Source organism: Lepisma saccharinum, chromosome 30 (assembly GCF_977018435.1).
Source record: "Lepisma saccharinum chromosome 30, izLepSacc3.1, whole genome shotgun sequence".
Taxonomy (NCBI): domain Eukaryota; kingdom Metazoa; phylum Arthropoda; class Insecta; order Zygentoma; family Lepismatidae; genus Lepisma; species Lepisma saccharinum.
In genome coordinates, this window is record NC_139258.1 from 37263543 (window position 1) to 37278384 (window position 14842).

At 40.4% G+C, this 14842-nt stretch overlaps 1 protein-coding gene across 1 annotated transcript in view; it reads right to left on the minus strand.

Annotated features, from left to right (window-relative positions):
- LOC145981937 (uncharacterized) overlaps nt 1-10712 on the minus strand; it is a 31599-nt gene extending 20887 nt beyond the window's left edge. Inside the window, exon 1 of the mRNA XM_083115432.1 lies at nt 10565-10712. Within this exon, the coding sequence (XP_082971558.1) occupies nt 10565-10712 (148 nt within the window). The remainder of the gene's footprint in view (nt 1-10564) is intronic.
- Between the last annotated feature and the right edge of the window lie 4130 nt (nt 10713-14842).

A 14842-nucleotide genomic window follows, 5' to 3' on the forward strand; every position in this document is an offset into this window, starting at 1 on the left:
AAGTAATTTCCTGTTGCTAAATCAGGTTTTGGCATATTCGGAAAACTGTTATACAAACATGATACTTGTGAAGCGAGCACTTTGAATATGGAGTTCTGATTTCGCCAGCACCGACATGCGTGGCGGAATGATTATCACAGTGCGCCGCGACGCCAGGGGTCGCGGGGTTAAATCCCTGCCTGGGTGGGGACACGGCGGGGGGGGCAAGAGGGGACAGTTGCCCCTCCTAATACTGTAACTTAGAAATTTAGTGTAGAGAAATCTTATTACCGTTATTAAACAATCAGTGACGGCGATTAGGGGGGGGCGAGGGGGATCAGCTGCCCCCCCATATTTTGCCACTTTTACTAAAGTGGCAAAATATGTGCTAAACCTTATCTACGAAAGAAAAGTAAACTACCTTTGCCCCCCCAGTTTTGGAATCCAATCGCCGCCACTGTAAACAATATTATTCTCTTTAAAAAATAAAGTATTTTCAAGACGACGAAAGTTCCCACCAACTACGGCGAGTTTATTATCTCACTTCGTTCTCCAGCAAATTACTTGTTATTAAGACTCACACATTTTATTCGTTAGCGTAGTTGTGTTACACCTGTGTGGTCGCAGAATATGGGAACGCAGTGCAAATGAATAAATTATGTGTAATTGTTTTGAATCTGCTGTGCGAAATCATGTTTATTTGGTAAATTAGCCTGAACCACAGAGAAGGAAAATAAAGGGGGAAGGAAACGGAGAACTTTTGTGCCATAGAAGCTGGAATTCTTCTAATAGAGTAATTTCCGGTGGGTCCGGGCACTAACTATATACGCACCTGTTTAGTGCCCAACAATGCAATAAAACAGTGAGATGGAATGAGGTGTTTTTTTTCTCCGACTGAACTTTCATCAATGCTTTTGCCATCTTAATCAGAGAGTATGTGCACACCTATGGTCATGGGTGTTCCTTGTGAGTGTCCCACATCAATTTCATCACATCATCACTTAGCGATTAGCCAAAAGTGGCAGAAAAGCCAAGTAAGAAATCAAGAACAGCAATCTACATGAATCGCTTTGCATAGCTGAAGGATATTTCTCACAAGTGTCCTTCAAAAAAATGTTTTATCTCTGTTCGACTTCACATTCAGGTCAGATTGTGTATGGTTATAACTTGAAAGGGAAAGTGAACTCGACCCTGAACCGAAAGAACTACCGCAAAAAATCATAATTGTTACAACCCGATACTCACCCGAACACTAAGTTTACGATTCGGCGCAACAGCGCTTTTGTGTTGAATGGATTCAGACACATGTAATTTTCTTTACGATTTATGGAGAAGTTATGTCGTAACGCACCTCTAACATATTGCGGCAATGTCTATGTCAGTTTTCCAAGCGAATATAAACAGTTTTATGTAGTGTGCCTGTTAATGCAGTTGGAAATATTAACCTAATAACACTGGCAAAAATAAATTTGCTTTTCTAAAGACGAGAGAAGGAATGTTTTCACGTGGAACGTATAGTTTAAGGCACTGAACAATGAATAATGTCCAATTAACATTTCATGATAATGTGGAACTATTGTTACTAACATTCAAAGAATATTTACTCGAGCTTTATACATGAACTTCATGTCTGAATATTATTGGAATAATTATATCAATAGGACAGACCATGTGGCACGAATGGGAGAGGAAGGAAGAGTTTACAGGATTCTTGTTGCGAAACCTGATGGTAAGATGCCTGTAGGAAGGCCAAGACGAAGATGCAGGCATAACGTTGAGATCGACCTGAAGGAAATCGGTAAGAATGGAAAAGATTGGATTGATCTTGTCCATGATAGGGACAGATGGAAGGCGTCTGTTGCTCCAGTCATAAACCTTGCGTTTAAGAAGGCTAGAGAATGAGTTAGCTATGCATGAACGTTTAATATGTGAATGACGAAACCAGAAGGTTTCCATTAAACTCATGATCGTCAACATATGTAACCCGGCAAAGAACTTATTATACGTCCCTCTACCCACTACAGCAAATCAGTGGCATGTTATCCATGTTAACGTGTTCTCGCCAGTTAACAAAATTTTTGCATTACACTTAGCTTTTATATATGGGTAATTGCTCATTATATATTATGCAAACTAATACAACAAGCTTCTAAACCAGAATTTAAGTCACTTATTTAAACTAAACTTAAAGACATGTTTATATACAGCACTGATTATTCTTCATCGTACCCTTCTGACGACTGGGTTTCTCCGATTTACGCGGGGAGGACGACAGAGCCGAAGCAGAAATGGATGAATTTAAACAAACGCAACCTGCATGACGTAGTCATTTCCACAGCTGAAATCAGCGTTAGCGGGAGGGAGAACACTGCTTTTTCCTTCCTGTTTTCTGTGCCGCGCTTGGCAGAGGCAGTGTTGCTAAATTAAGCAAAATTTATTTCACTTGGTGAAAGGGAACCCAGGTCCAATTTTAGGTAAAAGGGGAAATTTTATGAAAAACATAGACCCTACCGGAAAATTTGAAGTTCTTAGACTTCTGTTTTTGTTTTACTTGTATGCCTGCGTTGGTACTTTAGTTGAATTGAATTGAATTCAATTGACTTTATTGCTGGGCGAGGTTCAGGTGTTGCTGGTCTATTCTATTGTCTATATATAGCTCGTAAATAGCTATATATCATACCTACGAAATTAATGATGTATACCAGGTCAAATTTTTAGAAAATGCCACTGCAGCAACTTACGAAATATCGTACAACCAGAGAATGAAATTCCCTCTCTACATCCTTATCGTCCATTGCCACCCTATCGGGACCTCCCAGATGGCGCGGTGGTAGCGTCGTCGTCTTGTAATCTCGGTTCGATACCCGGTGTTGGCACTTTGTGGTTTCGGATCCCACTTTAAACTGTATGTCCAGTCCCGATTAGCCTTACTATGCATAAAGTGGACTTAATACACCAAATCGATAAATCAATCAATCATTGCCCCCTAAGGTAGCAAAGCAACTAATCATGATAAACTTTTGAAACCATTTAAGCATCCATCGTAGCTAAGGAAGGCTACTATAGCCTGACAAGTTAAGTCCCGATATGCGCAGATCGCTGCGGAGCACTTCCTATTACGTCATCCTCCCTACCACTCTTCTACGTACTAGTCTGGCCTTGAGAGTACGAGTGGGGCCAACTCAGCAAAATTAAGCTAAAACAAATATGAACTGTGTAGATTGACGATGCCGGCTCATATCAGTTTATCAGTGGTTCATTTGATTTAATCCGGTCTTTGAAAATGCGTGCGGTGCGCTGGATCATAAAACTGTAGTATTACGCACGCGCGTTAAGGTTTGTAACGAAGAGAAACTACTGGGCGAATGACTTAATTTTGAATGCGACATCGAGCAGTGGCCTGGCTTGTTTTTAAAGCTGAGTGGGGTGGGGTACTTTTGTTTATCGTACAACAATCGCTACGAGAAGGCAATCTGATAACATACTTGCCTGTGTTATTTTTTAAAGCATTGAAATGTTCTTGCTCTTTACTCTTGGCTGCATATTTTTGAAATGCAAAAATCAAATCATGTTGGGTCCAACGAAATCCACAATCTGCCCTTAGAGGACAGGCCAGATAAATTGTTTACAATGTTGCAACATATTTGCGAAATCATAAGGAGTTACATAAACTTAAGTATAATGTTGTCGAGTCCACAAGCGCCGCCACGGGAGTATCTAAATGGATGGTTTCTCAAGTTTTAAAAGAATTGGATTGGATTGATTTGTTGTTTTAAGTCTACTTCATGCACAGTATGGCTAATCGGGACTGAACCTACAGTTTAAAGTGGGATCCGAGCAACTATGTGCCTCCACCGGGAATCGAACCCCGGGACAACTTGCTTACAAGGCGACTACGCTACCATTGCGCCATCGGGGAGGCCAAGTTTTAAAAGAAGGAAAAGAGTCGTTGGCGAAAGGTGAGCTGAATTTCTGTACTCCGACAGGTAGAAAACAGTCCAGGAAAAAGCGAATATAAATTTCGTTGAAAATCCTCAGACCATTCCGCTCCCTCCAGGTTGCAACACTGCGAACCAACATCGCTGCGGAGAATAGAGTGGGGAAATGTGGTGTGAAATGCGCAACAGCTATTTGCAGTGTCTTGTTTTTAAACTTGTCAAGTTGTAGACACAATTTCCTGACCATAGCTATAACCTTTTTACCTTCTTCTCATAACAACCTTTCCCATAGTTAATATTTTCAATACCCATCTTTCCTTAGCAACAGAAATTTGCAAACTGTATTTAATTAATTGGTAACAATGTTGTATCATTTTCTCTTTATACTTTTTCTGTGCTTTTTATTTCTTAACTTTTATCTTTCTTATATTGCATTATTTTCATTTTAAGAACAGGCGATTTATCACTAATATTATCAACTTCCGTGGCCGCGGTGGCTCAGTCGGTAAGCGTCTACCATGCTAAAGGTCCCGGGTTCGATCCCCGGCCGGTTCAAATCCGGGAACTTTTCTAACGGTGGAAGCGGCTCCGGCGCCCGCCCAGCGTCGAATAACATGGTTACCTGGGGGAAACCCTGGGGGGTAAAGACGGTCAGGGGCGTGGTGCTGATCACATCACCCCCACTCACGACCGGATCAAGAAAGTGTGGGGCGTTACCCCCACACCCCCTATACGCCTTCATGGCGTGGTGCTAAGCACAGGGGAACACTTTACTTTACTTTATTATCAACTTCCTCTTCTCGATTCTTCGGAGGTATGTCTTGTACTTCATGCAATTTACACAATTGCAAACCAAATTGCAAATTCGCTGTTAGATAGATGACTCTTGAACTTGTGAAAAGCAATCTTATCCAAATCGGTGAAAGGTATTGTAAGCCTCTGGTTATCTAAGACTGTTTACAAGTTAGGATTTTCACTTCTCAAGGAGAAAGAAGAGAATGTTTTCAACGATGAAGTTAGTTTACTCAAACACTCGAACTGTAGAAAGCTGTAAGTGGCTCGAGATAAAACTCACATTGGCAAACAATTGCATAATGCCATGAGTGGTTGACTTGCATAACAATTAATGTATTTTTCTGTCTGCTGATGAGAAGATTGTCACTAGTATTGATGAAACGGTTGCTAATCAATAACACTATACCTATTGCAAAGTACACAAATAATCTTACTTATTAGTTGGACAACTTTATGTATGTTGCTATCGTCTATATTTCTAAGTCTAGAATATTCAATAATGGAACGTTGTTTTCTTTGACAATCATAAATATATAAGTATGTCATGAGTAGGGCTAAAATTGTCATGACAGCATATTTTCTTGGTAAGGGTGATGTGTTTCCTAAACATATAGAAATTCATATTATGAAGAACCTAATTAAGGGCATATTTTAAATTTTTGATCATATTCAGTATATTTTAGCATTTTCAAGAAATATACAGTCATTTTCGAAGTGTTCACTCGAGGGTTTTTTTGGACTTCAGAAAAACGTTTTCAATTTTATTTTGAAAATTTACAGAAAGTATTTATTGTTCATTGCAACTCATGGCATAAAGTGAACTAAAAAGTACGTATGTGAAAATATCTCAGCATATGTTAGATATTGATGTTTGAATCAGTCCAGTTATAAGGGCATATTTTTCAAATTATAGTGCATATTTTGTAAAGTTTTAGGTCATAAGAGCATATTTTATTTTGTATACTTTGGTGATTTTTAGGTCATAAAAATCCTATCCTATCATAAGCAACTGAACAGAACTATGTCAAAAAGTCGACCCCATGAGTTCCATTATCTTACATTAGTTGAACAAATATGATAAAGGTAGCAATGATCTGGGAAGTGAGTTAATTCAAATCTTTACCTTCTACCATAACGTGGGAATGTCTGTTTTCGGAACTGTTGTTCCAGAGCACTGCTAGCAATTACTACTACAAAGTGGTGGGCAATCACGATCAATATTCCATTAAATTCCGTACATACATGAGCCCAAAGACCAAAAAACATTTATCGATGTTTTGTCTCTTGCTTGCTAGTACGGGATGGTAAAGGGGCGATGTCGCCGTTACAAGCTCAATCTGAAAATTGCTTATTGCCAGGAGTGGCAGATGTTTGTGAATCTGGGCAGGGTTAGGGAAGAGCTAACCTGTTCAAAGTTTTATTTCTTCCTCCATCAATTCGTCCTTATAGATAATAATACTTCATGACAATCGCTCGTAAATTATTTAGTGTGCTTTCGTCCTGTATTTTGGAGCTTCTAGTGATCTGATAACCCTAGCTATTGGTCAGATGATATTCAACCTCATTCCATTTTCCACTAATACAGGGTGAGCCAAAAGTCCCATTACCCCCTATGTATTTTACGACGAGAGAAGGTTATGGATCTGAAGTCAATAGAGTATGATAAGAGACTAGACATGTTAGCTGAGGAGGTTACAGACAACAATTTCGTCCAGAATGTCTGTGTGGACATTTTCATAACAGAGAATTATGAGCCTCCAGGTACGTGTGAAATTCGACGCAGCATGCCGAACGGCTTCTTATAGTTCGTTAGTTGTGTGGTAACGCGTGCCGGTAACTTGCTGTTTGATATAACCCCACAATGCATTATCACACGATGAAAGATCAGGACTTCTAAGAGGCCAGTTCAGAGGTGCTGGTAACTGGAGAACCACGTCCAATCCATCTGCTACGAAACACTTCATTGAAATATTCAAATGTAGACAAATCGTGAGAGGTGCATCACTATCTGCACACAACTACTACTACCACTTAGAACTACAACCACTAAGTATCACTATGAACCCCTACCACAGCTCAGACTCACATACGTAAGGGGTAATGGGACTTTTCGCTCACCCTGTACATAGTCAGGAAGTGACCAGGCGGATTAGTTTCCATTATTTGGTATTTGAGTCATTTGTGTATTTTAAACCACCAGGGAAAAGCAATATTTGAAGTGCTCTGGGCAGAAACGTGTAAGGAAGATTTCAGACCGAAGCGACAAGCGACACACGTCGCTCAGGAACGAACTAATCAATAGCGACTTAACACGTCGAACAAACCTGAGTTCGATTGGAGAAATTCTTGCTTTCGTGTGAAATCTCCCTAACAAGGTGCGCTATCTCTAGAGAGTTAGATATCTTCATCGCAATGGCAACTATCAAATAACTGGCTTATTCCAAATTGTCTCTTAAACAAATCACTAATATAGTTCCTACACTGTACAAGAAAAGTTGATCTTATCTACATAAACCGTTGAACAGGCAGACTCGTTTCATGATGTGATGTATTATTTGTCTCGTTATAATCTTAACTTCCAACTCTTTACACAATTATTATATATTTAAACATATATAAAACATGGTTATTTTTATTTATGTTTGGATTCGTGTTGGAAGTGTAACTTTCAATTCGCATGTGTTGAGAACCCTATGGAACAATCTTTCATTTGTTCAACATATATCCTGGTTTTTGTTTACTGACCGACTTTTGCGTGTAAACTTCACGTACATCTGCTAGAAACAGTATGAGTAGTTTCCAAATTGCGGAAGTTGCAAGCAATTAACACCTAAGAGCCTGTGGAGATTGAGGAACATAGATTTCACTCCTTCAGGGTGAAAGCAACTGAAGAGGTTCTAACATTTTAAGATTGGATATCAAAGAGAAGTCGATAAACGTTTATTCTTGTTGAAGATATCTTCATATACGTGCACAATATTTCTTTTGACTGCGCAATTGTATTCAAGTGGTCCTAGGTTTAGTTGATTTTTTTCCGTTACTTTGGGTCATAATTTTCAACTCTGCAATTATACCTTTAGCTCCTTGCATTAGCATTGCTGGTCGCATCTAATACTTCAACAGCATTTCGCCGACTGCTGTGGCAGAGCGACTATCACACTAAGTAGCCAGGGGTCCATGGTTCGAATCCCGGTCTGGGCATGTGTGTTCTTTGTGAGTGCTCTTTCATCAATTTCATCATATCTTCAGTCATCACTGACAACTGATCACGATTACACAATTAGCCAAAGTGGCAGAAAATTGGCGTACAATAACCTAACTCAACTAATACAACAGCATTTTCGGCGCTTCTCTTTGTTCTGCATTTTCGGATCAACCCCCTACCCCCGCTCTAAAAAAATCCTGGGTACGCCTTTGAGATGGAATGGGGTTTGTCTTTTCCCAGCTGGATTTTCATCTCCCCCCCCCCCACCCCTAATCAGAGAGTCTATGCTCAAGGCTGCAACACTACTGAAGTGAGCTTCAAAACATGATGGCGCCTCCTATATACACTTGTACTAGGGATGGCCAAAAATCTGAAAAATTTGAAATCTTAATTCGGAAAATGTAGGCTACTATCAGGATTTCGGAGGAAATCTTGATTTCGGATAAAATCAGGATTTCGGAGGGAATCCGGATTTCGGATTGAATCCGGATATCGGAGGCAATTCTAATTTCGTAGCAAGAAGAATTACGGAGGCAACACAGGTTCTGGAAGGATAGGGTGAAACAGTACGATTATTTAGGCATGGTGATGACAATGACGGGCAGGTGGGCAAGGCAAGTACACAGGAATAAATGTAAAGCAATTTTTGCGTTAGAAAAAACAAGAAAAATAAAATACAAAGTACAAAATATTCCAATCAAAATTCTGGAGGGGGTCTACGAGGCCACAGTTAAGGCAACACTATTCTATGGCATCGAATTATGGGTCTGGGAGGGAGGGGAAACCGTGCACGTCGTACAGTCTAGATTCCTAAAACAAGGGCTAGGAGTAGGGAGGGGTACGGCAACATGTGGGGCACTTAGGGAAATGGGAAAATTAAGAGAGGAAGTGGATGCCAAAGTGAGGAGCATTAAATACTGGGAAAAACTGATCACCATGGAGGGGGGAAATCTGAAGAAACTCTGTGTACAATCACAGATAGGGGGGGGGGGGTAATGGGAGGCAATGGGTAACAAAAATAAAGACGGAATTATACAATATAGGGGTGGGATGGGTGTGGGAAGAGGGAATAGAGGGGAGAATTAATATGCAGATGCAAGGGTCCATTCGTGCCAGACTGGAAAACATTAACAAACAGAAAATTTTGGCAGAATGCAACGCAAAAATATCTTTGGCATCAGCAAAAATAGTTGATACGGATCGAGAATGGGGAAGGAGAAACTACGTGGATTTGTGTGGGGCAAAAGAAAGGTCAGGATTGGCCTGGTTCAGACTGGGGGATGGGCACAAGTTAAACTAAAACGGGAGGACGGGAGCGTAGAATGCCCGCTATGCGGCGAAGACGAGACGAAATTTCACATTCTCCTCCAGTGCAAAAAAACAGGGGAGGCAAGACAAAAATATATCAGGGAAATAAATGAAGCTAACATTGAGAATATAATGACAAGCGTTATTAGGAGGGAGAGACCGAGAGGGGGGGGGGAGGCGCAAATAAGGAATCTGGGAACTTTCCTACACTATGCCTGGGCAAAGAGAACAAAGGAGCTCAGTGGGGATAGCGAACATGTGTGAAAGGGGGAGGGTTGCTAAATAAATAAATTAGTAAATAAATGTGAGAAAATTTAGGAATCACTCAGGTAACAGTGCAAGTATAGGGAAAGAGTTGAAATGAAATAGTGTGAAGGTGGAAGCAGTCTAAGAGGAGGAAGGGTGTAGGGAAAGTGTACTATGGTATGTATAGCTGTAAAGGCTCATACTTGAAATAAATTCTATTCTATTCCATGGCGTCTGGACTCACAGTCAGTACAATCCTACGTGGAGCTTTTTTGTGGTTTCGTGATCTGCCCATGTGTGTTTGTGATTGTCCCTTCGTGTGCTTCATCTTATCACACAATTCATCGTCATCTTTGTGATTATCCAAAAGTGAAAGAAAAGTTAAGTGAAATACAACAAATAAATAAAATCAATTATGTCGTTTAACTAATAAAATATGGACTAGGATAAATTTCTTCTTAATTTAAAGGGATAATATAAAATATCCCCTGTGCGTACAAATCGAAGTACATGCTGACCAATTGAAGGGCATCAGGGAAGGGACACATACTAGGTCGTTCAAGTCAATCGGGGACTTTTTTTTAAAAAAAATAGAAGAACAAATTTCAAAGTGTGGTAACTGGATTTATTTTTCCACATAACCTCCTGCTACAGTTATACACTCATCCCAGCGTTTAACTAACGACTGGAATGCTTCAGCATAGAAAGATTTATCACTACGGCGGAACCATTGTAGGACAGCATTCTTCACTTCATCATCAGTGTTGAAATGTTTTCCTCCAAGGAATTCCTTCAGGGGTCCAAACAGGTGAAAATCAATTGGCGCTAAGTCAGGACTATAGGTGGGGTGGTAATATCTCCCAGCCGATTTCCTGGAATGTTTGGAATGTGTGTTGAGCGGTATGCGGTCGTGCATTGTCTTGCAAAAAGAGAACACCCTTTGTGAAGAAACCCGGACGTTTCTTCCGTAAACTCTTATGCACATCACGCAGAACACGGCAGTAATACTCACTGTTGATAGTGACACCATGGGGTAAAAAATCAACGTGAATAATCCCCTGTTTATCCCAAAAGACACTTGCCATCACTTTACCAGCACACGCAACTGTTCGAAATTTCTTGGGAGGTGGTGATTCCGTATGCTTCCACTGCATCGATGCTCTTTTGGATTCTGGAGTGAAATGGTGAACCCATGTTTCATCACATGTCATGATGCGATTCAGAAAATCCTGGCCTTCCATGTCATAGCGGTCCTTGAGTTCTCTGCAGACTTCAACTCTTCTGTGTCGGTCAAAAGCGGACAGCTGCTTTGGGACCCACCGTGCACTCACTTTTCGGAACAACAAATGATCATGAATTATTGTGTTCACTGTTCCTAACGACAGATTACACACCCTTGCAATTTCACGACAGGTTATGCGACGATTGTCCAGGATCAGCTGCTCCACGCGCTGAATGTTTCCAGGAATGATTGCCGTGGGCTATGATCCACCACGACCGGGATCGTCAGTAATAGAGATACGGCCATCTTTGAAGCGCTTACACCATTCAAATGTCTTACTGCGACAGAGTGTCTCATCACCGTACTGAGCCTGAAGTCTTCTGTAAATTTCTGCAGGTTTTCTGTCCTCGTTCACTAAAAACTTCATCACAACACGCTGTTCCATGTAGACATTCACACTGTTGTCCGCCATCTTGAATAACGATCTATGCAGAAACGCGGGAAATGAGCGCCGCCTACCAGTAACAGCACACAGTTGCCAGTTCCTACTGCATACAAAACCTCCAGCCTAGGCGTCTATTTAAACCTGGAAAAAAAAAGTCCCCGATTGACCTGAACGGCGCACGTACATGAGGGAAGTAGGGAGGCCATATCAAGATTCACATAGGAAAGATAGATTGATTCAGTTGGTGTTTTAAGTCCACTTTATGCACAGTAAGGCTAATCGGGACTGGATCTACAGTTTAAAGTGGGATCCGACAGGAAAGATAGGAATGATAGCCAAGAGGCTTTACAACAGGTGACGACATCTGTTACTTTCGCTATTTTTTTCTATACTGGAGGGGATGGAGAGAATTTTAATCAGATTTGGTGAAAGGATTATCCGTGCACGCAGATGTGTCTTTTAAAACACAGAGAGAGGGGGGAGAAAATGGTGTAAGGAAAAAATAAGACGTACAACAGCAATGAGAAAAGGTGAAAGAAATACAAAGGAATTCGGGAGAGTGCAAGGGAATATCTGTGTGTGAAACTCAAACTTTATATCTGTCAACCCTATCAGAATATCAGTACTTGGCTCCTGCCCAGCCGGTCAAAATTTTCTGGCGCCCAGCATGAAAGAAGCCGACTGCGCTTAGTAATATAGATTTAGTAGATTTCCCTTCTTTTATGAAATTATTGCACTACTTTATGTTTCCATTTTTGTCCATAAAATAATTGGTACAGGTTAACAAAAAGTTGGTACTTGAGATCAGTTCCGCAACAATCAGATGTAATCTGAATATTTTTTTTGTACTTACATATGATACGAGAGCAGCGGCGACGCCAGTGTTAATCATGTAGTTGTACTGAGGGTGAGTGGAATGAAATCTTGGGGGTGTGATGTTGAAAATAAAGAAAATATGCATTCTTTAACAATTACATCAAATACCAATGAATATTTAATAGGCTTTTATGAAAATATGCCAATGAAACTGAAGACAACTAGTGACGTGTTTCAGTTTTGTTTGTTTTGGCCACTACAAGAGCATGTTTTGTCATTTTAAACAAACAAAGCTTGTTTATGCAGGCCAATGACCATATATTGTGTCTTAAAAGAGAAAAATAATTTTTTAACAAAAAAATGATAATAATGGTGGAAGAAAGACAACAGTCACAAATAATTGTAGAGACTCCTCCCCCTCCCTCTAATGGAGGCAAGCAAATGTGGGTTCTCTTTGAGATTACGATCAATGTCTGTTGTCTACGATGACAGCGGTGTTACTTCAAAGTGACGACAAAGTTTTAGTGCGGACGAAAATTAAGGGGTGCTGAAAAACCCCTTCGCACTTTCTTCCCCGCGCCATCCATGCATGAGAGCAAGAAAAGTTTGGTCGAAAGCAGAAATATACGTATATGACATTTTATGTTGTATACGATTTCATTGTTTGAGCTCCGAAGCATGTAATCTCAGGAAGCAGATGCAAATGATTATATCATTTCGGCGTCAGACAGTGCTTGCGCATTAACTGAAGAGCGAAATTGTCCAATCTATCAAAATATCTCTCTTGTGCAACTGCTACGACAGACTACTACCGTGCGTTCATTTCGATCTGCAGCCGAGAGATCGGGAGAAGCGTGGCGGGCGGCGCTGACGGAGATGCCGACATTTGCGGCCTGTAATGCCCGCTTATTTTTATAGACATATGCAGACATTTATATAAATATTGCAAAACGAGCACTAACCTGTGTTATAACACGCAAAAGTTCTTCTGTAATTCATCCAAGTTCTGCTCTTATATACACAAAAAAATACGCTTTAGAAACGATGTTAAGAGCCACAGATAATGAAACATTTTAATCATAGTTTTGACCAGTAACGTCCTGCTTAAGTTTATATCCTTGAAAGAGTTTTGTAGCGATGGGAATCGTTTGGAGGTTTTGAATGTGCAACACTGTATCAAGATTACGTTGTAGAAGAAACCGTTAAAAGTCAATAGTGTTCGTGAGCTTCCTTGCAATCCGAAATCTCCGAGCTCGAGTTTTTTGTTCCTTCGCGACTAGATGAAGACAGAGTTGTAAATATAGTGGCGAGCAATGTAAACCAAGAGCGTGTTAATTTCGTACTGTGCGCAAGAGTGTTATTCTTGGTTACTTGCAGTTACTTGTTTGTGTTATTGTAGTGTGTATGTGTGACGTGTCAGTGAGACGACTGGAATGCCAGCCGCAAGATTCACGTTAGAACAAAGATTTTTTTATGTATGACACGTACCTACGTGAAAACAAACTCGTGTCGAGACGTGTGTAGGTAATTTGTACAGAAATTCCCATGCGTTTCAACTCCACACAGAGATACGGTTAGACATCTTGTCCTTAAATTACGAGAAACTGTATTGTTAAATTTTAAAACACCTAAGCAAAAACGACGGATTCTAACCGAAGCAAAACTCGATGATATTGGTGCAGCGTTAGAACGTTCTCCAAACAAACCTCTACGCCGTGTTTCACAAGAGGTGGGCGTGTCAAAATCATCGGCACATACAGTCACTAAGCTACTAAAATTAAAACCATACTCTTATAACACAGGTTAGTGCTCGTTTTGCAATATTTATATAAATGTCTGCATATGTCCATAAAAATAAGCGGGCATTTCAGGCCGCAAATGTCGGCATCTCCGTCAGTGCCGCCCGCCACGCTTCTCCCGATCTCTCGGCTGCAGATCGAAATGGACGCACGGTACATCGCGCAATGAGGGCATGTTTGGCCGAAACAAAGAACTTTGTACAATACTGCTGCAACAACACTGATCACATTGCTTTTCAGTTAGCCAACTATTTCTCAGGTTGGGATTAGCTGCAAACATATTCAGTAGACTTAGTTACGTGCTTTTTAAACATTTAAACATTTAAAATAAGCGTGAGCCAGGATGGATCGAATTCGAAATCCGAATTCCATTCAAAATCCGGATTCCCTTCGAAATCCGAATTCTCCGATTTTACTATCCGTATTCCGGAATTTAAAAAATCCGGATATTGCCATCCCTAACTTGCATCAGTGAAGAGGGGTGATTTCTTGCACTCTATCAGCCTAAAACTGACAGAAATGTCTCGGCAAATGAAAATGCAATATCTCTGTGCATGCTTACCACACCATCAAGTTTACTAATGGAGGGGAAAGTTCGACAATGGCTTCAGCACGCAAGAAGATGGGTGGAAAGGTCTTTGCAGTGGCTCATAAGTGATTGCACATGGATCCCAAAGACTTATTCTTCTTGAGGTATACAGGCATTAACTCAAAGTTGAAAATCGATAGGTCTGTGTTAAAATGCAGCAAACTTGTGCAACGCTACATACGAAAAACTACAGTGGTAGCGCCGTCGCCTTGTAATCAAGAGGTTCCGGGTTCGATACCGTGTGGAGGCACATTGCACAGTGGTTCGGAACCCACTTTAAACTGTAGGTCCAGTTCCGATAAGCCTTATTGTGCATAAACTGGAATTAAAACACCAAATCAATCAAAACCTAATTAATATAATCATTTGACTATTCCTTGTACAATGAAAAAACCGTTTAAATTTTCAAAATTACTTTGTAATACGGTATTTTTTTTATTGGCAATACAAAGTTATGAAAATATTATTTTGAAAATTTTCAGTTATTCTAAAATAAAATG